The sequence below is a fragment of the Carlito syrichta genome, unplaced genomic scaffold (assembly GCF_000164805.1).
Source record: "Carlito syrichta isolate Samal-C Ts95f unplaced genomic scaffold, Tarsius_syrichta-2.0.1 Scaffold124319, whole genome shotgun sequence".
NCBI lineage: Eukaryota > Metazoa > Chordata > Mammalia > Primates > Tarsiidae > Carlito > Carlito syrichta.
The window spans coordinates 53,141-75,589 of record NW_007068415.1 but is presented as its reverse complement, the minus strand read 5'-3'; the positions used below and the strand labels follow the sequence as shown (position 1 = coordinate 75,589).

At 31.8% G+C, this 22,449-nt stretch overlaps 1 protein-coding gene across 5 annotated transcripts in view; it reads left to right on the top strand.

Moving 5' to 3' along the window:
- Window positions 1-18,666, top strand: part of HGF (hepatocyte growth factor) — a 73,159-nt gene extending 54,493 nt beyond the window's left edge. For 3 of the 5 annotated variants that reach the window (XM_021707774.1, XM_021707775.1, XM_021707772.1), the window contains 8 exons: window positions 3,952-4,085; window positions 9,335-9,373; window positions 10,557-10,653; window positions 13,230-13,304; window positions 14,145-14,291; window positions 14,796-14,902; window positions 15,021-15,166; window positions 18,043-18,666. In XM_021707774.1, the coding sequence (XP_021563449.1) occupies window positions 3,952-4,085; window positions 9,335-9,373; window positions 10,557-10,653; window positions 13,230-13,304; window positions 14,145-14,291; window positions 14,796-14,902; window positions 15,021-15,166; window positions 18,043-18,219 (922 nt within the window). In that variant the 3' untranslated portion in view covers window positions 18,220-18,666. The remainder of the gene's footprint in view (window positions 1-3,951; window positions 4,086-9,334; window positions 9,374-10,556; window positions 10,654-13,229; window positions 13,305-14,144; window positions 14,292-14,795; window positions 14,903-15,020; window positions 15,167-18,042) is intronic. The other 2 variants (XM_008048539.2, XM_008048540.2) reach the window with 1 other exon arrangement.
- The last annotated feature ends 3,783 nt before the right edge of the window (window positions 18,667-22,449 follow it).

Below are 22,449 nucleotides of genomic sequence, written 5' to 3'. Positions count from 1 at the left end.
TTATTATTTTATTTTATTTTATTTTGAGCTGTGGGATACAAGTAAGGGTTTGCTACATGAGTATGTTGCATGCAGGAGAAGTTTGGGCTTCTAGCTGACCCTCTTTTCTCTCAGTAGTGGACCAGGTAGCCATGTGCAGCACATGCCCTCCTCCCTCCTTCTTTCCTCCCTCCCAGCCCTAGCAGTGTCCAGCATCTGGGCCTCCTACCCTTGTGCTTGTGTGACCACTTAGGATTGAGAACATGTGCCAGTCAGTTCTTTGTTTCTGTGTGGAAAACTTTTAAATATGCAATTTAAGTTAACACATATTTTAAATGAGCACATATTTATTGAACATTTACTATGTGCTCTGGTAATGGTACCAAATGAAACATCACCAAAAAAATAGGCACATATTTTGGTTTCACCTTCAGGTAGGATATGGTCACATTGAGAAAACAATTACAAAACTTAGTAAGACAATGTATAATTAACTTACAAATCTGGTGTTTTGAATAGTGCATGTTTTAGCATTATTATGTTCTCATTTAATAATAATACTAGTTTATGAAATATCAATAAATGATCATTTTCATATACATATGTTTGTATCCATTTAACCATTACAATTTTATTTACAAGTTTGCTTGTGTAGCTTTTATGCATAAAATTTTGTGATAATTACAGGAATGTATGTATGATGGAAAAAAGACTATATTTCAGAAAATTACAAGGTTTTATATTGGGTATAATCACAAAGAAGCTACCTAGCATCCACTTAACCTTAGCAATAGTGCTAGTATTTACAAAATTGCAAAAGAAGTATGACGCATAATTGTGACAGACTTTTAGTAAACATCCCAGAATATATGCACTAGAAATAAAAGAAAAGACGTTAGTGTTATTTGATCAAGGACCCCGGGTCCTTGATAAAATAACACTGTATTTCTGTATGTGGATATAGAATTTAAGGGTTCAGAGGTTGAGTCATTTTGCTTCAGTTTTAATTTAAATCCCTTATTCTTGTACCAAATGTATTAAATACTGGATTAATTTACTTCACAAACACGTATTGTTTTAAAGTAATGTTTTCTAATATTATGCAACTCACAAATGTAAGCCACATATTTATTTTTTAATTTCCTAGTAACCACTTTTAAAGAAGTGAAAATGACAGGTAAATTTAATTTTAATATATTTTACTTAATCTGATATATCTAAGGTATTTTCATTTCAATATAGGTTAATTATAAAAACTATTAATGGCATCTTTTATTTTTTATACTCTGTTCAAAATATAGTATCTATTTGCACTTATAATACCTCTCAATTTTGGCTACCCATATATCAATTTCTCTGTAGCCTCATGTGGTGAGTAGCTTCCATATTGGAAACCATAGTTCTAGGACTTCAAAGAGCAGCAGAGTTCTTCCCTCATGGATTTCATGTACTAGTATGGGATGCAAACAAACAAGAAATGCCAATACCATATTATAAAAACCATGAAAGACAGCATACTTTATATGCTAAGGGAATGCAAGGAAGTACCTACCCCGACTTAGATGGTCAAGAAGACTTTCTAAAGGAAGGACATTAGCTGGGGCATATATGATGAGTAGGAATTGGTAAGAATGTATAAGAAGAAGAAATAGCATGTGCAAAGGACAAAACATTGAAGGAAATAATTAATATAGGAAATAATTTTGGTAAGGCTGAAAGAATGTAATTTGGTCAATACCCACAGAGAAGGAATTCTCAAGTGGCAACACTATATAGAGAGTCCTGGAAACTGAGTTAAGAAATTGAAATTTTATCTTGAGCATTAATATGAGTTATTAAAGAATTTTAAGCAATAATTGGCATAATTAAAATTAAATGCTCATTTTTGCACTGCTACATTTAAAAGCATTTTTAGAAGCATGCAGTAGTGGGTAGGGTGGATTACTGATATGGACTTGTGAGAATACTTGTTCCCATCTCTTTCTAATGCTGCCTATTATGATTTACATTGGAGACTTGAAAATTTCATGGTGGAAGTATTTACTACACCTTAGAAATTAGAAAGGACTACAAATAACAACTCCTCCTCCCCAATATACACGCACCTCACAGTCCAGTTGTTAAACAGCAGCAGACCACTGCAAGTATGTGTTATGTTTATTTAGAAGTTCCCAATGGTAATAACTTTTAATTGAGTTTAGGTTTGATTTTGGAATCAGTTTGTGGGAAATTGGTCAATGTTTAAGTTGCATTCTACCATTTGGGTTTAAGAAACTATGTAAGGGGTAGATAGAGCATGGTGGTTTGAAACAGCCATAGGTCAAAACCCCAACTCCACTGTTTACAAGCCAGGTGACTTTAGACAATTAATTGTCCTTTCAGTTTCCTCAAATGAAATGTAGCATAATCTTAGAGTCTGTCTCATAAGATTGATCTAAACTTGAATTTATAAAAAACTTAAAGCATAATCTGGCAGGTAGTAAGTACTATATGTTTTTGCTATTGTTCTTGGTCCAGAAATATAGTTCAAGTTTCTATGTTCAAACTCTTTCAAAATTTATTTAAGCCGGGCTCGGTGACTCAGACTGTAATCTCGCGCTTTGGGAGGCCAAGGTGAGTGAATTGCCTGAACCCGAGGGTTCGAGACCCACCCGGGCAACTTGGTGAGACCTCATCTCTACAATAAATAAAAAATAATTTAGCCGGGTGTGGTAGCGCGCACCTGTAGTTCCAGCTACTTGGAAGGCTGAGGCGGAAGGATTGCTGGAACCCAGCAGGTCGAGGCTGCGGTGGCTGGGAACATCCACTGCACTCCAGTCTGGGCGACAGAGTGAGACTCCAACTCAAAAAAAAAAAAAAAAATTTATTTAAAATGACACATATTCAAGAATAATAGCAATTAACACAACAAATTTAGTTAGATATATCATTTTCATGACTTGATTTTGAGTGGCCATGTAAAATTTGACTTCACTGATGTTACTGAAGTCAGTGTAAATATTAATGTTACATGTATGGACATGGTCTTATAAAATAATATATAGTATTTTTGCCTGTCTTTTGTGATAAATTTAGTTAAGATGTAAATTAGAAAACGAGGTATTATTCAGTTATCTTTCAGAAAATCATATTTGTAATTATATGATCAGTAAAATTTAGAATTTAATAATTTCATTAGCATATCATTATTAATTTACAGTGTATTTTTCTGTTCTTTGTCATAATGATATTGCTAGCGATGTTTCATATGTATCTGAAGTGTGAAAAATGCTTTTACAATAGCTTATATTTTTTTTTTTTTTTTCACTCTGTCACTCAGACTGGAGTGCAGTGGCCGCTCCCGGCCACCGCAGCCTCGACCTGCTGGGCTCTGGCAATCCTTCAGCCTCAGCCTTCCAAGTAGCTGGAACTACAGGGGCGCGCTACCACGCCCGGCTAGTTTTTGATTTGTTGTAGAGATGAGGTCTCGCCAAGTTGCCCAGGTGGGTCTCGAACCCTCGGGCTCAGGCAATCCACTCACCTCGGCCTCCCAAAGTGCTGGGATTACAGGCTGAGCCACTGAGCCTGGTCACAATAGCTTATATTTTCTATGTATTTTATCACTTTAATCTTTGTTTTAGACAGTGCTTGTTTTAGACAGTGCTTCTCTATTTCCATGCACAGAGTTATTGTCACTTTGCCATTGCAATAATTAAATAGAGGCACAGTCACAAAATTTCTCATCATTTTATATATGCTGATTATAGTGCCCTATTTCATATTCCCGAGTTAGAAAATCTGTTTCCCAACTGTAAGAACAGCAGCAGCAACAAAGTAGATAATCAAGCAAAATAACTGAAATTTACCTCAAGTAGAAGCTTGTGTTCTATCTACAATAATAATAATGTGCTAGGATTATATCGTCTTTTAATATTTTGTTTCTCTTGGATGGGATGAGCATCTTGTGATGTTCAAAGCTTATTTTTTCTGCAGTCATATCTTCTGGGAGCCAGATGCTAGTAAGCTGAATGAGAATTACTGCCGGAATCCAGATGATGATGCCCATGGGCCCTGGTGCTACACAGGGAACCCACTCATTCCTTGGGATTATTGCCCTATTTCTCGTTGTAAGTACACTTAGAGGTCTTTTTCATGTAAAACATTTAAAATATACTCCTATACTGCATCTCCTCTAAAATGATACCTTAATCAGAGTTAGAAAAAATACAGGTCTGGAGTTGATCCCCAAATGAGAATGCTCCAGAGGGCAACACACAGAGATACACACACACACCATACGTTCTCTCTCTCTCTCTCTCTCTCTCTGTATCTCTCCACTCTTCTAGGTAAGAAGAAATTCTGCTAATATTTTATAGATTTTCTTTCCTCAGAAGATTTCTATTTGGGATCCAGAAGCAATAAATGGCTATGGTTCTAGTATGACTGGGCTGGAAGGATCTCCCCACCCTCACTCCAGGACCAATACTACCAGTTCAGCCTCTGAATAGTATATCTCAGCAAAGTCTCCAGCCCACTAAAAGACTCATGAGTAGACGAAATGGTGATGTTTCCATCTCCTTCTCAGCTCTTTTTTCCCTTTCCTTCTTTCTTTCTTTCTTTTTTTTAGCTTTTAATGTTTTTATTTTAAAGATGTGGGCTACAATTCAGGCTTAGGTATGCAAATGTTCATTATGCAGGTACCTTTATTGATAAGATGTGCCTTCCCACTCCCGGCAGTTCTTTAACTCAAAAATAAGAAGAACCTGGAGATTTATCTGAGTCCAACATGACTTATCTGAGTCCAACATGACTTTGTTAAAAGGCATCAATGTACAAAGTAAAATACATAAGTAGAACACATAATACATGTTTGATATACTTCATATAAAATTCATGTCTAATATACTTCATATAAAGGAGCTTCTGTATCTATCAATAACAAAAAGATGTGAAAACTCAGAAGAAAATACAACTTCTAGAATATAGTTAATAATGAAATGTAAATACATTAATACTAGCAAGAAAAAAATGAAATTAAACAGCATGAGAAATCATTTCTACCTATCATGTTGGCAAATAAAATGATTGTCAATAGTCAATATTAGTAATCAGTCTGAGTAATCAAGCTCTCTTTCAGTACTATGCTACTTTCAGTGTTAATTGAAAATTCTGCCTGGAAGTCAGTTTGGGAAAATGTATCATAAGCAATAGTACCATTGATATAGATGAGGACTTTTCAGCCTTGGCACATGGACTATTGGGGTTAGATAATTCTTTGTAGTGGGAGGCTGTTCTGTGCATTGTAGAATGTTTTGTAGTATCCCTGGCCTCTATCCACTAGATGCCAGTAGCACCACACCTGCACCAAGTAGTGGCAATCAAACATATCTCTAGACATTGCCAGTGACCCCTTGGAGGCAAAATTATCCCTACTGACAACCACTGATATAGATCAATATGTACTGAGGTGGAAATATGCCTTTAATATGTTATTAAGTGAAAAATTCTTTTTATAAAGCTGTATCAGTATTAAGAAACCATTTTACACTACTTATCTATAGCTCATGTTTACAGCAAACATCCTTGACCACATGTTAAGAGTATCTTGTTTCCGGAAAGTACGTATTTTTTAAAATTCAATAAGAACGTTGCTTTAGGATGCTTTCCTTGTTAAAATAATAGTAGCAAGTACCATAAGAATAGCAGTAAAAATATCCACTCTAAAAGGAGATTCAGTTGAAAAATTAATAATGTTGCTTTAAAAACGAAATATGTGCCTAACCCTGAATTGTATCCCACACCCTTAAAATAAAAATAATAATAACAAAGAAATACAAACACAAGTCTATTTTTTTCCAGAATTTATATCAAATTAAAGATTGAATTTTCACCTCAAGTGGAAACACTAGTCATGTTTCATGAAATTGTAGGATTAAAAGGCAAACTTCTTAAATAGGCTAATCAAATATCTATAATTAAGACTTGGAATTGTTCAACCTGTTTTGAGTATGTTGGGACATTCTTTATAATAATAAATTACTAAGCAACTTATATGTTTGCAAATAAATGATATTTCCAATTATTATATTTTTTTTCTGTCAGACACTATCATAGCCTTTCAAATTAATAGTGTTTTCCTATGTTCTGTACTTTTCCCATATTAGCATTTTACATAGGCCCTGAAAATGTTCTTTCAAGAAAGATGTCTTTCAAGTGTTAATACTCAAATAAGCAAACAAGCAGACCTACTTCTCCAGAGGATGTCATTAAAAAATATTTTTTAAATTATAGTTTTTGTAATTATTATTTTTATGACAATATCTTTATGTGGAGTCTTTATGATTAAAAATTATAGAGGCACATAGAATATACCATGCTCTAAGAAGAAAAAATGTCAGTCATCTGGCTTCTAAAACAGGTTATACTTCTTTCTCCATTGAATTTAAGATTTGTAAAAATCACAGTCTCTCAATCTAGCACACATGTGTAGTTAAGAATAAAATGCTCCTGTAGAAATCTCAGGGCACTGTGATTTGGTTTACAAGCTGAACTAAGGGAGAAAGGACTCTAATAATTTAAAATTTTTCAAATTTTTTTCAATTAATATTTTTAAACTAAAAGTAATGTGCTATTGAAAAACTTTAGCGTATTGCTAGTATTTGATTAAATGCTATTGCAGATAACTCATTTTTATTTCTATGTATGCTAAACATTAATTTCAATAAGGATTTTTACACTGTCATTTTTCCAACTAATATTTATAGCTCAGATTTATTTACATTTTCTCCCTGGTGAAAGGCTAACGACATTTATCTTTAGAAGCTATGAGTTCTAGTTACTTATATAACTGCAGAAACTGTATACATCATTTTCACACTGCAGATTTCTCATGTAACACATGTAAAGGTTTTAATTTATTTTTCTAAAATGCTTAGAAAATAATGTTACATTTTAAGCTTAGTTAAAATATACTTTTTCTAGTATAGCTTAGAAAATCTTAAGTTTTAACTATTGAAAGTTGAATGGTTAAGAACTTTAACTCTGACTTCCTGAGTAAGAATTCTAGAACCATCACATTATAAGTGTCTTGGGCAAGTTACTCAACCTACTTATGACTCATTTTCTGTATTTGCAAGATTGTATAATAAAAGTACTATCATATGAGACTATTGTGAATAGGACATGTTACATACTCAACTTAATTTCTATTTCCGTTTTTATTTATTAGTTTATTCATTATTTTTTATTGAGCAGCTATTGTGTGCAAAACTCTGTATATAATATGCTAGGTATATAAAAATATAAATACTACCCTTTAACCTCAATAGTTTACAGTATAAGATGGAGACATTTATGAAAACAATTATAAAACAAAATCATGTAATAAATATATATTAATATATGAAATGAAAATTTGAACATAGATGTCTGCCTGGAGAAACATGTGATGTTCACAAATGTTTAAACTTGAGTTGAAGCTTTAAAAATATAGTAAAAGAAGAGTTTCCTTATGTTTTCAGTAACAGTTCATGTTTGGTTCTGAGGCCCTACAAATACAGGCTCTACCTCACACAATACAATCTATTCTTCCATTGTTAAAACTTTTATCATTGACAAGTTTTTCTTCTTCAAATTTAAGTAGAACCAATACAAAATAAGTTTGGTATCACATATTTTTTTTCAGACATGGGTAATGTGGTAGAGAGAGTAGGGAAAGTAAAAGAAGAAATGTGAGAATAGTATTTGATCGTGAAATGGGAATGACCTAGAGAGTTTATAAAAATTTTGCTCAAAGTGTACAACAAAAGAACTTAGAATGCTTTTTAAAAGTTCAGGATCCAGCCACCAGACCAGAATCTGCAGAAATCTAATTTAAAATGGTATTTCAACTTATTCTAAAGTACGAAAAATTGTGAATTATAGGACACAAACATATATTTTGCTATTCATTGTTAAACCCAGAATTACAATATCTGTAAATTTTTGAAAACTTAAGTATTTTGCTAAGATCAAGAATGAACTAAGTGCTTTGTCGACATATTAACTTGATCCTTAGGAATAAGACTTAATATACATTTAAAAATAGAATCAATAGTTTGGTCTTTCTCATCACAATATAAGAAATAAATATCTACTTTCTCACTTCAACATTTTCAAGCAGTTGACTTTATGGAAAAATAAATATTCTTGATGTTTTCATTACCATAGTCTGCCTTGATCTTAAATTATGCTATGAACTAAAATATTGACCTCAACTGACTCTAAGATAAAACCCTCCTCTAGGATAAACTGAGGGGAAAGAGAAAGAAATTGCTTTGAAAATATCTTGATTTGGAAAATTAACATGAATAAGCATGTATTAATTCTCTCAACTAGCCTCATAATTAACAATCAAATTTGCATCTTTTACAAAGGAGTCCATATGCCATTATTGTTTTGCTGCTGGTTTATTTGCGCACAGTGCATTTCCAGGCATTAACAACCATCTGGGTCTAAACAGTGCCTGACTGAACTCTATGCCATCAATTATAAAAAGTTAAACGTTAAGCTCCAGGAAATGTCTTGTGTCTCATTTATTACTGCATAAGTATTTCCAAATCCTAGCATCTTCCAAGCCTTCCTCTTTGCCGCAATTAAACCCCAATAGAGATGAAAATGTTGTAAGTTATGAGATTTTAACTAGATTAACTAGATTGTGAAGATTAACTAGAGTTAATCTTCAGTGTTCTCTTCTCATGCTTATTATTATTTTTTTACTAACATCTGGGAAAAACAGTCTTTGAAATATTCTAACTAGAAAACATCATTATATTTTGTTATCTGTACATGGATTCCTATCTTTTAGAATTTCTGCAGAAATTTCTGAAGTATGAGTAGTTTCAATTATCCTTAACCATATAAAAATAAAAATTTTCACCAAAAAATGGCAATGATGTAAATTATAGTAAAAACAGTATGGCCTTTCTATATGAAGCATCCAAGCAAACAATTAGGTGCATTAGTGCTGTTCAGTGGAATGCCCATTGTATACACTGTTGGGCATCTTGGTAGAATTAGGCTGCTCCTTTATGCCAGCAATGTAATTCAAGCTGTCAATGGCCGTCAAACTACACACCTTAAAGCCTTCATAGTCATAAAATAAGACTCTGCTCACATTACCTAGTACCAGTTAACATATACCTAAAATATCATCTGGCAAAACTGATTCATAATTACTCAAAAGAGTACTATTACATTTTACCTTTGAGTAAAATATAAAGAACTTCAATAAATATTCCAATTCATGGATACTTGGATTTTAATATATAGCTTTAGTTTTATATAATAGAAACATGTATATATGAATTATTATGTATCTATACATTTGTTTTTACAGGTGAAGGTGATACCACACCTACAATAGTCAATTTAGACCGTAAGTAATCTTTTAAAATATAAAATATATTTAAGTCTCTATGTGTCAGAAATAACATCGCTATTTTATTCATAGAAAATTATCTGTATTAATTTGCTTCATAAAAATAAGTTTTTGTTTTTCTTTTCAAAGTATTTTTTTCTGCATGTAGGTATAAAGGAGTTTCAAAGGCAACTGAGTATGAAAATTCAGTTATCCCTCAGAAAATCTATAAGATGTTAGATGTGATTTTGAAGACAGCATTTACATTTACTTTGGGGCACAATGCATATAATGGACCACCTTTTTATACCCAATCCTTTAAATAAAATCAGGATGCTAAAGTCAGAAAGAATGAAACCTGAAAATTGCAAAATTATTCAGTGCTCTTGGTTGAAAGCTTTTTGCATGGCCTACAGTCTATTAGTCAAAAGATTATATAATCTGAGAGGTTCAGTTAATCCTCAGTTTAAGAATCTGTTGGGAGTTGCTTGTTTTTGATTTTCACATATTTCTTGAGCTGGAGGAGGTCACTTGAGTGTTTTGGTTTAAAAGACCACCTGCTGTGCCCCGGGCTAAGGAAGAAAATGGAAATAGAGAGGATAAGATGAAGGACAGAGAAGATCAGGAAAACATTTACTCCAAAGAATTCTGTTTATGCAATTTGGACATAATAATTTGAATATAATAATGTCATTTGGATATAATTTCAGTAAATTAATGTTGGTAACATGTTTCAAAATAGCTCTACATTCATAATGTACAAGTTCAGAAGTAATAACCAAATGTTGTTCGGTTTTATTTTCTTCCTCAGTCTATTGATTTCTATTGACATTTAGAAATAAACACTATAAATAATCCTGGTTCACTTGATGCTGAGGGTAGTGAAGGAAATACATTAGTGTTAGGCCTGATGAACTTGATCTTAGCACATGGTGAGCAGACGCCCTGTTACTAGTATGGCAATCCTGTCTGCCTGGAGTTGATTAGTTTTTCTGTGTCACTCACCTCCCTAGATAAGGTTGGTAAACATTAGGGACTATCATGGTACTGTGGTCATATAAAACTACTCTTTCTCCAAACTTTTCATTTGACTCAATAACAAACAATAGTTACATCTGTCTATTGATTATTATAGTTAAGGAAACTGACAGGCACTGATTATTTCAAAATGTTATTTTAAAACGTTTGATTCTGTTTTCAGATCCTGTAATATCTTGTGCCAAAACAAAACAATTGAGAGTTGTAAATGGGATTCCAACGCGAACAAATGTAGGATGGATGGTTAGTTTGAAGTACAGGTAATTATTAATAAAAGCACATCAGACATATTCAGACTATTTGCTGAAGTTATATTCCCAGAAATATGTCTACATGTGGTCATAAAGGTTGTGTCATCCTTATAGCACTTAACTGAGAAGGTAAAAGAGGGGACTAATCACATTCTGCTTGCCAAACTGAAAGCTCTGACCTTTGCAGTTTGTGCCTTCAGAGATAGTGACTTTCTAAATGCTCACAATGGAACCATCCATATGTGTTGGCATTGTTCCTGATTCCAAAATACACTTTGGTTCTGAATAAGCAAAAAATAACTATATAGAGGCCAATTTATACCCTAATATCAACATAGAGATTGTAATACGTGTTATTAATTTTCTAATCTAGAATGAGTTTATTTTCTAACATGCATGCATAATCATATCAGACATTTTATATTTTTTTAATTTCTGATGTTTTCCTTGTCATTTAAATGAAAAATGGCAATTTTGAATTTTAGAATATTTTATAATTACAATAAAGATTAACACACTATATTGATTTTTTAGTAATCTTGATATAATATTAACAGTATGGATAAACAATTCTTGATAAGTCTGTTTCTCAGTTTGCTTGCAATGACATACTCTATGTAAAATCACTTTGCAAATCATGTCACTAAAGAAAATTAAGCTTAATAAATATTTCAGACAATCAAATATTATAAATACAAGTTAACTTAAATCTGACCTTACAATTTTTTATTTATTGCATACGTTATTCTCTATGGTGATTAGAATGCTAAAAGATCTATGTCTCTATCCATATCAGAACCTCATCATGCAACACACCCCAAAATACACCTGAATCTAGCACATTTTCTCTGATTTTCTAGACAGCACATGTTTTTCCCTCCAGGCCTTTGAGATGTTGTTCCCACTGCATGTTGTACTTTTTTTCCTCTATGTTTAATGCCTGAAAATGCTTTCTCATTCTTCAAATCTCAACTTGAATTTCTCCTCTTTTAGAAACTATCCTATTCCTTCACCCTAAACCTCCTAGAGTAAAGGAAGAAAGTATATCTTTTTTACTATCGTTAAATCACATTTATAATAAAATAGAATAGTGACAACTGAAACCAAAGTCATTATATGAATAAATCAATTCTTGGCATTCAAGAGTTTATATCCTTTGATATACAATGACCTTAAGTGACAGTAATTTTGTAGGAGATGGTGTAAGTTCTTTTGTATGTCCTTTTCAGGGATAACTTATAGCTCATCAGATTTTATAAATATTTATGCCAATAATTGTAGTGTAGCTGTACTAGATGTGTAATACTGAGAAAGAATTGTGAAACTATTTTCTGTGCTAATTGTGTTATATAAGGATTTAATAAAGACTTTACATTTATTGGAGTGTTTAATTTTCCTTATTACAGAAAATGTTCCAAGAATCCACATCTCTAAGTTAATTAGTGCTTCTTTGCTAATCTTATAATGCAGAGGGAAAAGGAAGACATAGACTTCTAAATTATTTTTTAACCAACAATAGAATAAACAAGGATACTCCTGTGGTAATCTCTGTTTTTATAGAAGCAGGTGAAGCCCTTTTTTTTCCATCAGATCAGAGTACTGTAACTTCTAGAAATTTTTTTCCTTTTAAATCCAAGTTCTTAGGAACAACATCTGCTTGGTTATTCTTCCAAAATACATACTGAGAGGAATAGAAATTAGAACTCGATATATACTCTTATCCTCTTGTGTGGTGAAGTCCATAAATAACTGTGGTCTTAGTCTGGGAATTTTCTAGTGTTACCCTCTGAAGCACTGAACATCTGTACTCTTTGGAAATGTAAATTGTGAAAATTTGCACTTTATCCATGCCTCTGCCAAAAAAAGAATGGATTTATAGATTTTGGATATCAGAAAATAAATGTCCTAATACTCAGTATTCTCTACAAATATTTTACAATTTCCTAAATGATTTGTCTTGCAAAACTGTTTTATATTTATAAATGAAATAGTGTATTGCTGATCTTACACTGAACAAAAATTTATTCAAACTCAGTTATATTTTAAGTTCACATATCAATACCACATAGTGGTAGTTGAAGAAATAAATAGGATACAAATAATATTTATTTCTACTACCAGAGCGTTTTCAGAATTTAAATAAAAACTCAACTTTGCATTTTTCCTAATCAAACACTGAATTTAAAATAGGTCCACATTTTAAAAATTCTAATTATCCTATATTTGTAGCATATATTTTCTCTCACAAGGATAGATGCACATACATGTGAATATTTGTGTTGGGAATGGATACTGGTGTATAATAACTGAGCTCTTTACACAAAAGTAAAATTGATTTCATAAAATTGTAATCGCATTATTTTTAAAAAAATGTTAATGCTACAGTCTCTGAATATCATCCTTCAGATAAAAGGACTACTCATTTTATTCCAGTTGGGTTAATTTCTGCATTTTCCTCTGCAGTGCATTTGTTTAAAAAAACCCAAAAAAACAAACCAAAAAAAACGACGCCACAGATTTTGCATTAATTGGCAGTCACTCTTTCTGCACAGATGTTACTTGTTTCTCTTTCTTCTTTCTCATAGAAATAAACATATCTGCGGAGGATCGTTGATAAAAGAAAGTTGGGTTCTTACTGCAAGGCAATGTTTCCCTTCTCGGTAAAGTGCTTTTGAAACCAATATTTGTTTTGAGGTTTTAAAAATATATATGTCTTCCACTTAGCTATTAGAGTTAGGATGCATATATTCGTTTTACAGAAGTTCAACAGCATGGGGTGAACAAATTAATTTCTTTTAAGAATGTAGCTTACAAAGCTTCCTTTGACTTAACTGATATTTACTTATTGGGTACCACTTCAGTTTACCTATTTTTCCAACTAGCATTCTCTCAGTTGGAGGGAACATTTGCTCAAATTATGTAAATAATTTATACCACAACCTTCCACTTGATTCCTACATTTCTGAAAAGAATTTTTTTTTTCCGCTAAATTATCAACAGATATTTTTCGGTCCTCACTTTTTTTTTCTTATGTAGAACCAGCCTCAGAATCATCTTGGGCAAAATTTTCAGTGAAAATTAACCTAAGGAAAAGATAGCATACATCCTGCTTTTCAACAGTCAATTTGATTTTGTGTGTATAAAACTTCAACCACCATTATCAAGTCAATTGTATACATAGCAGAGATAAATAAAGAAAAATTTGCAAGCAAATTATAATTCATGTAAAGTACTTTACCTGAGAATTTTTTCACATATGACTTACTCTCCAGCAAGCATACTCAAGTTTTAAAATAACTATTTAGAATTTCAGCAGTTTAAAAGCTCTGTCTGCTTATAGTATTTAGAATCATCCATAACAAATATGTTGTTCTTTATTATACTTTAAATCAAAATTTAAATTTAGGTGCTTGTGTGCCTTCATGAGCTAAAATAACAGTCTATGGAAATAATATTACACAATTTGGAAATTATATTTTACATTTTAAATTTTTACTTGAAAACAGAGACTTGAAAGATTATGAAGCTTGGCTTGGGGTTCATGATGTCCATGGAAGAGGAGATGAGAAACGCAAGCAGGTTCTAAATGTTTCCCAGCTGGTATATGGACCCGAAGGTTCAGATCTGGTTTTACTGAAACTTGCTAGGTTAGTTACTTGAGAAGATTTTGTATTTTTAACCTACATTAGAATTGTTGAAGCGTTTTCTTTAGCTGTGTGGCTATACTTTGTTTCTTGTATATACTTATTATAAAAGCATATGTCATGTGTTATATGTATATATATGTATGTGTGTGCATGCCTGTGTGTGTATAGCGATAGGTTTTTGCACAATTTTCAAAAATGAATAAAGAAAGTTGGATTAACAGTCTGATCAGTAGGCTTTAAAACTTAAGCTCAGTGAACAGTAACTTGGTAACTTGAAAATGTAAAACAGTGATTAAAAATAGCAACGACCATTTATGCTTAAATACTAGCAAATAAATGACTAATTTCTTTACTACACACTCCAAATTTTATTATATATTAGACATTTCTTTTTTTTAAAGAACCATTCTCTGTAAATGTCATACTCACATGAACATTATACTTTATGTTATTTTTATGTTGAATCCAATCAAGAGGACTTACCATCATATTTTCTCTTTTCAGGCCTGCTGTCCTGGATGATTTTGTTAGTACAATTGATTTACCTAATTATGGATGCACAATTCCTGAAAAGACCACTTGCAGTGTTTATGGCTGGGGCTACACTGGATGTAAGCTAGTTTTTAAAAGATAAGGCGATACTTGTTTTATTCAAAACAAGTCTTTGTTTCTTATTTTTTTTCACTTTACCCTGTGCTCATACACTGTTCCCCACTCCCATCATTCTAGTGATCAACTCTGATGGTGTATTACGAGTAGCACATCTCTATATTATGGGAAATGAGAAATGCAGCCAGTATCATCAAGGGAAGGTGACTCTGAACGAATCTGAAATATGTGCTGGGGCTGAAAAGATTGCATCAGGACCATGTGAGGTAAAAAGGAAATTTTTGAATAAACACTGTGTGAACGATAGCTTAATTTTTTGTGTTTATTTTTTCCTGTTTATTTTTCTCAAATCAAAACCACTGTGTACAAACTTGTTCTTACACAGATGATTGGAAAAAATAACTATTATCCCATGTTATCTTAGCAGCAAACTATAATGACATCTGTCTCTCAAAAGAACAATAAATGAATACAGCCAAGAAACTCTAAGGGAAAGCTACGTATATTGGAAGTATTAAAATCAGTTTGATATAATACATTTTTCTAAATTTATTTGATCTTCCCAAATTTTCCTTAAATGAACCCTATTAATAATATGATTAAAAGATACATGTGTCGCTTTAAATTTTTAAATCTGGCTTTGGGTACACTAGTGTGTGTGCGTGTGTGTGTGTGTGTGTGTGTGTGTGTGTGTGTGTGTGTGTAAGTAAATTCTATTTTTAAAAACCTAAAGGTCAAAGTTTGTGACTTTAAGAACTTGAACATTTTTATTCGTTAGGCAACTGTTACTTCAACTTGGCAGTGTTCCTATCCCTATTTTACATAGACAATCTGTTAAATTGTTATTTTAGTTATCTTTTGAATGTGAGAGACATGTTCTCCATGTCTTGAAGCTGTAGAATTGTGAAATACTATGTGGAGCAAAGCATAAAATAAGTTCAATAATAGTGAGATGTTCTTTGATATGTTAGAAAATGTGTGCTCTAAATATGGGATATAAATATGTTTTGAAATGCACGTGTTATACACTTTGCTCTGAGAGTTAATTCCCAAAAAGGTAGTGTTTACTAAATTAGGGTTTTAGAGCTGCTTTAAGATGATAGATTAGAAACATGTTATGTGTTTATAACCAGTTTCAAATCTGCACCTTTCCATTGCATCAGTATTACCATGGCCATTATATCAAGGACAAATTTACTAGGAGAAAAAAGGAATGAGAGTCCCATGAGCACAGAAATTTTGAGCTAGACTCAGTCTTTGAGATCATAGGATTATTGCCATTACTAAAAACGACTTGACAACTGCTTTTTTTTGTTTTTTGTTTTTGAGTTGGAGTCTCACTCTGTCACCCAGACTGGAGTGCAGTGGCCGCTCCCGGCCACCGCAGCCTGGACCTGCTGGGCTCCGGCGATCCTTCCACCTCAGCCTTCCGAGTAGCCAGAATTACAGGCATGCGCTGCCATGCCCAGCTGATTTTTTGATTTATTGTAGAGATGAAGTCTCGCTGCCCAGGTGGGTCTCGAACCCACGGGCTCAGGCAATCCACTCACCTCAGCCTCCCAAAGGCGCAGGATTACAGGCTGAGCCACCGAGCCTGGCTGACAACTGCTTTTTAAGAATAGCCGTTAATCTGGTTTATCAACTGTACATGTTTTGTTACCTTACTTTAGCACTGAAATATTTCTCCCTTATACCATATTTATTATTTTCATCCTTGTTGTTGAGACTTGACTTCAAATTGATTCTGCCACTTCTCCAAAGTCTTATCTTCCAGAATTTTTTTAAAGACTGCATCATTGACATTTAAATTAAGGTAGTTTAACCGTGAAATAAATTTGAAGTAGAAATCTCCCAAGTGTATAAAGAAATAACATCACATTTTGTGAAAGTCTCCAGAGTGAATTACTTTGACGCGTTCGTATTAGTAATCTCTGGTGTATTTGTTTAAGAATCAGTGTTACTACCTCATGTGGCATAGTTTATACAAAGTCCCTTGTAATAAACTGTTTTTCCTTACTGTTTGATTTTCTACGTAATCCCCACCTTGGTTTTCCCCAATATAGAATGTCAGTGGCTCTCTTTTTTTCCATCTGCATCACAGAAGTAAATTTAGTGGTGGTTTAGTTTTACTTCACCACACCACTGTTGGGGAAAAAAAAAATCAATGTAGTCCAAACATTTTTCTTCACATAAGGATACCAAAAGTCAGTCTTTACATTCTTAGGAGTCAACATGGGACATGAAAATCATATAGCACAGTTGTAATGGTTATACATAACAATACGGGTATTGTTTATATGTATTAATTATATGTGTATATATTCTATATTTATATGTGTTTTTATTATATATAATATATCGATTATGTTTATTCATTTATTGTATTTATTATATATAAATAAAATATATATACATACCAACACAAATTAATCTATTTCTTCAACTCTCATCTATCTCTATCTGATAATACCACAGGTTTACTATAAAGAAATGCCATTAAATCATAAGCTACCCTCCAGAAAGGAGGGTGTTAAATATAATATTAACTATTAATACTAATAGTAAGTGAAGGAACATTCTTGCCTGAAAACACAATTATAATTATTATTGTTTTAATAATCAATATAATTATTTTATCATTTATAATTTTTTAAATTTAACTTTTAAGATCATTTGGGGTAGGGTTGGTGAAGGGAAATAAAAACTTTCGAAATAAAAGAAAATGTCATTTTTACTTTTATTTTTCTATTTGTTCCAGTTTTTCTGCATTGAACATCAGAAGCTCAAACTAAATATAAAATATACCTTATTAAATAAGTATCAATATGTTAGTCCGCATGCAACAAAGAAAAGCACACTTTAGGTGATAAGGGAATATTTTCAAAAAGTCTAGCTATTCTTAAGTGAATTCTACACATGACAGAATACTTTGAACTTTGTACTTATATCAGTCTTACCTAACTAATTCAGTAAAAGGACAGCTAATGGTCTAGTACACTAATTTTTATCTTTATATTTCAATTGCGGTTATTTGTTTTTTGTGTGTGTATGTACCTATGAGATGTACATCTATATAGGATAACGTTAATGTATTATTATTTTTATTTCTAATAACACTTTGTTGTTGCATGTCTTTTCCTAGGGGGATTATGGTGGCCCACTTATTTGTGAACAACATAAAATGAGAATGGTTCTTGGTGTTATTGTTCCTGGCCGTGGATGTGCCATTCCAAATCGTCCTGGTATTTTTGTCCGAGTAGCATATTATGCAAAATGGATACACAAAATTATTTTAACATATAAAGTGTCACAGTTGTAGCTGAAGTAAGTGTGTCTACAGCATCCATCAATATGCTCTTTTTTACATGAAAATGTCAGAGAATGTGGAATTTAAAATGTCGCTTAAAACAATCCTAAGACAACTACTTGAGAGTCACATTTGTTAAAATACTCATTAATGTTTATGGGTGTTTTGTTTTGTTTTGTTTGTCAGTGTTATTTTGTAAATGTTGAAGTGAATTAAGGTACATGCAAGTATAGTAACATATCTCCTGAAGATACTTGAATGGATTAAAAAATGCACAGGTATAATTGCTGGATGATAAAACATTTAATGGAAAAGATCAATTAATCTCCCTACGCTGCTTCCTAAGATTAGTTTCTTAATAATGAATAAGCCATAAGTTAAATGTTATTTTAACCTCACCAAAACAGTTTATACCTGGTGTCCTTAAATTGTAACCCTATAAGTGAATTATATTACATTTCATATGCCATATTTTATACTTCTTCATTTCTTTTCACCATGTATCCTGCCATACTGATACACAAACACACTTTTACAAAACACATGCCCATGTTCACATGATTGGGTGTACATGTGCATGCACTACAGTTTAAATCATGGTGTACTGGATGTAATACCTAAATATTTTGGAAGTCCATAACAATAGTTTTTCCTGAAAAAAAAAAAAGATGTTTCTGAAGACCAGTAGAAATATTAAAGAAAGATGCAAGATTGAAATGACTAAATTATTCTCCATAGCTAGCCTAAAGATGACCTTCATTGATTGGCATTTCAGGTGTAGTCATGATCCACAGAGTTAAATAATGCTTAATCTAGGTGTTTACATATATTTATTATCCTAGTTATTTTATGTAATTTCTAATTCTTAAAAGAAAGAGGATAAGAGTTGTACTTGTGTTATTTCTTTCCTCCAAATTTAGGGCCGATATTTATGCAAGATATTTGTAAATCTATTTTCATAAAATATTTCTAAAATTCTCAGAAAATTATCTAATTGAAGAAGTTTAAAAGTGTTTTGGTCATTAAAAATGTATTTAAGGAGGTTAAGTCTAAGACTTTATTGCTGTAATTGGCTTCTAGCTTAGTCTCCTCAAATATTAAAAAATTATTTAAGAGAATTTTCATATGTATCCAAAGTTTTGTAAATATCTCATGATCAACTCATGCAAAAAAGTATATATTAAAGGAAAAAACGAAAATACTTTTCTCAACCTGGGAGTCTTTTAGCCTAATAAAGCTTTATTCAAGTAAAAGAAGGGTTGTCAGAGGAAAGGGAAAAAATTAGTTTTTCTAAACTCTGTATTTAATTATATTTTAAAAGTAGAGTTGAATCTGCTGCTTCATGTTTTCTAATGCCAAGAGTTATATTCATTTAAATTGTGTGTTCTGAATTATAATAACAGTCAAATTACCATATTTATTATTGCATTTGTCATGCTTATCTAAAGGTCTTGCATTTGTTGAGAAATGAAATAATAGAGCAATAGGATAGACTGGTATCAATAATCTTAAAGTGGAAGCAAAAAGGCGATCAGACTACTTGCTAATCCACCTCATTCTATCTGATTGTATTTTTCATTCCCTTATGTAATACACCATTTTAATAAAAACATAGAAATTTCAAGGGCATATTGCCAAAATATTAAAGTACTCTTCTTAGTTTCTTCTTGCTGAACCAGCCAAATTTTATTGTCACATGTTAATTATATTGTAAAACTTTTATAAAAACTGTAATACTTTTAAAATATTCACATTTTAAAAATACTTCTTTTATGTCTTTTTCTCTAAATTTCCATGGAAAGAAAGATAAGGATTACCTAGATACAAGATGCAGCTAACTATTTAGACATTTTGAACTCAGTGTTTTTCGTTTTATTAAAGGATAAAAACTACAACACCAGTAAATCATCATCAGTCAATTCTCTCTTTGGGGAGTTTCCTTTGTGAGAAAGGGAAATGAGTGGATTTGACATTGAATGCTAGATGATCAAGATCCATGTTATTTTAAGTGGTAGAACAGGGTATAATCATGTCATTATTCTCTGATGAAAAATACTATTTACCGGGTGTTCTTTTCTGAATAAACTACAAATAATTTTTAAAATCAAATTTATTCAATAATCCATTTTATTTTGCATCATGGGAAAAGGACATTTTAAATCAGAAGTTTTCAATGCTATTTTTGTTTTACCTGTTTAGATAATTGTTATATACTGGTATAATTGTAGACATTTTCTTATGTCTACCAGGAAATGGAATATAAAATTAAAATATTGTCATAATGCCTCTGCTGTGCAGAAGGGATGATAATCCTTTTGTATACTACTTTAATTTTATTGTAAAATGTATAATACTTTTACCTATTTGCTGTAGGCAGGTCCTCAGTAAGACATATTAATTCAGTCTCTAGTATTATCAGGCTCTTGCTTGCTATCTAAGTGTTTCAAATTATGGAAAATGTGAGACACTGGAAGGCAAGAAAAATAACAATAATGGCATGTGATAGCAAAATTGTATTTCACTTATTCCTGTGAATATTTCTTGTTGGTACCAATGGTACTATACAAAGTGAATGTTATAGCCACAACATTCTCTTGAAAAGAACACTGTCAAGAAGTGGGAAATTGCTGCCTGATATTTTCTTGTTGTTTCTAAACATATTATTAAAAAGGAAATACTGGTTTTGCGATATGGAGATCATGCAGTAAAGTATGTTAATTAGCTCTCATACTAAAAAACCTTAAATTGATTTACTGAGATTCAAAAATAGCTACTTTCAATTAATTATATTCCATATTTATATATACTCATTTGAAAAATAAAATTAATTTGCATACAAAGACATAAATAATTTTTGAATAGACTACTTTTCATGATAAAGTCCAAAAATAAGTTATTTTTCAATGTTAAACTGAATTTAGAATTTATTAATACAAAAAGTTAAAATGTTCTGGACTCTATAAATCTTGACAGTGTAACTTTTAAGTAGGTTAATTTCCATTTGCACAGAAAGTTTCTGTCTTTAGGAAACTGAATATGGATACTGTGGATGTTATGACTGTTTGTCTTGTGTATAAATAGGAAATTGATAAGCTGCCTATTGAGTGGTATAGCTGGATGCTTACCCAAAAAAGGGAACACTGTGCTTATGACTCGTATTATAAAGTTTCTGTAGTTAATAAAGTTGTTATTTTTATAACCATGATTATATTATTATTCTTAATAATAATAAAATATTTTATCAAAATGCTTCTCTTTTCTGTTATAATTATATGCATGACCATATTTGTATCTGCCCTAGGATTTTAATGTGAAAAACACCAGCAACATTGATTTTATTGACAGAAATTACAGGTACTTGGTTTCAAGAAGTATCTTCATTTATTTATAGACCTTAGGCAAAAATTATTATTTTATTCCCCCTTTTATCCAGACACTATAAGAGGTCTTCAGTAAACCATTAGGCTCTGTGTACTTCTGTTTCCCCCACTGTAAAATATAAATAGTCATTCACCTTATTCGCCAGAATACTGCCATGCTGTAATTTGCCAATATATATAAAATGCTGTCATGAATTATAACCTAATTTCCTTTCTTATGTCACTGTATATTACAAAGTTGATTCTAAGTTAATCACTTTGGATATCTCTTTAAAATATGCATTAAATTCAGACTAAGTATGAATCAAATGGATTTACTAAAAACTGGAAGAACTGATCATCAATGATCTAACCAAAGATAGCACTATAACACCACTGATTATTTCAGATTGTATTTTTCAGCCTCTCCCCACAAAATGTTGCTCTACTGATTTTTCTGGCATAGATAGTAATCTTAGAAAACTAAACAACAGCAACAAAAACCAACCATCACCAAAAACAAAAACAAAATCGGACTTTTTCAGATACCTTGTTAGGTACAAAGTCTGATTGGAGGATAACTACTCCAAAGTAACTTTGCACCTTCATCTCTCCCAAATACTCCTAAACAACCATGATTTTATTTTCATCATTTTGAACATCTTCACATTTAAACTTCATGTCTGTGTTCAAACATTCCCTGTGAACACCAGACTTAACTTTAACACTTAAAAACCTTCAGTTATCACTTAATTTCCTTTGTGCCTCTATTGTCAACATCCCTATTCAAAAGCTGTCACTCCTTCAGCCTGTTGAGCCATTACTCCTTTTCGGGTGTTATGATAGTCTGCCTATGACTGCATTAGATTAGTTTTCTTTTGCC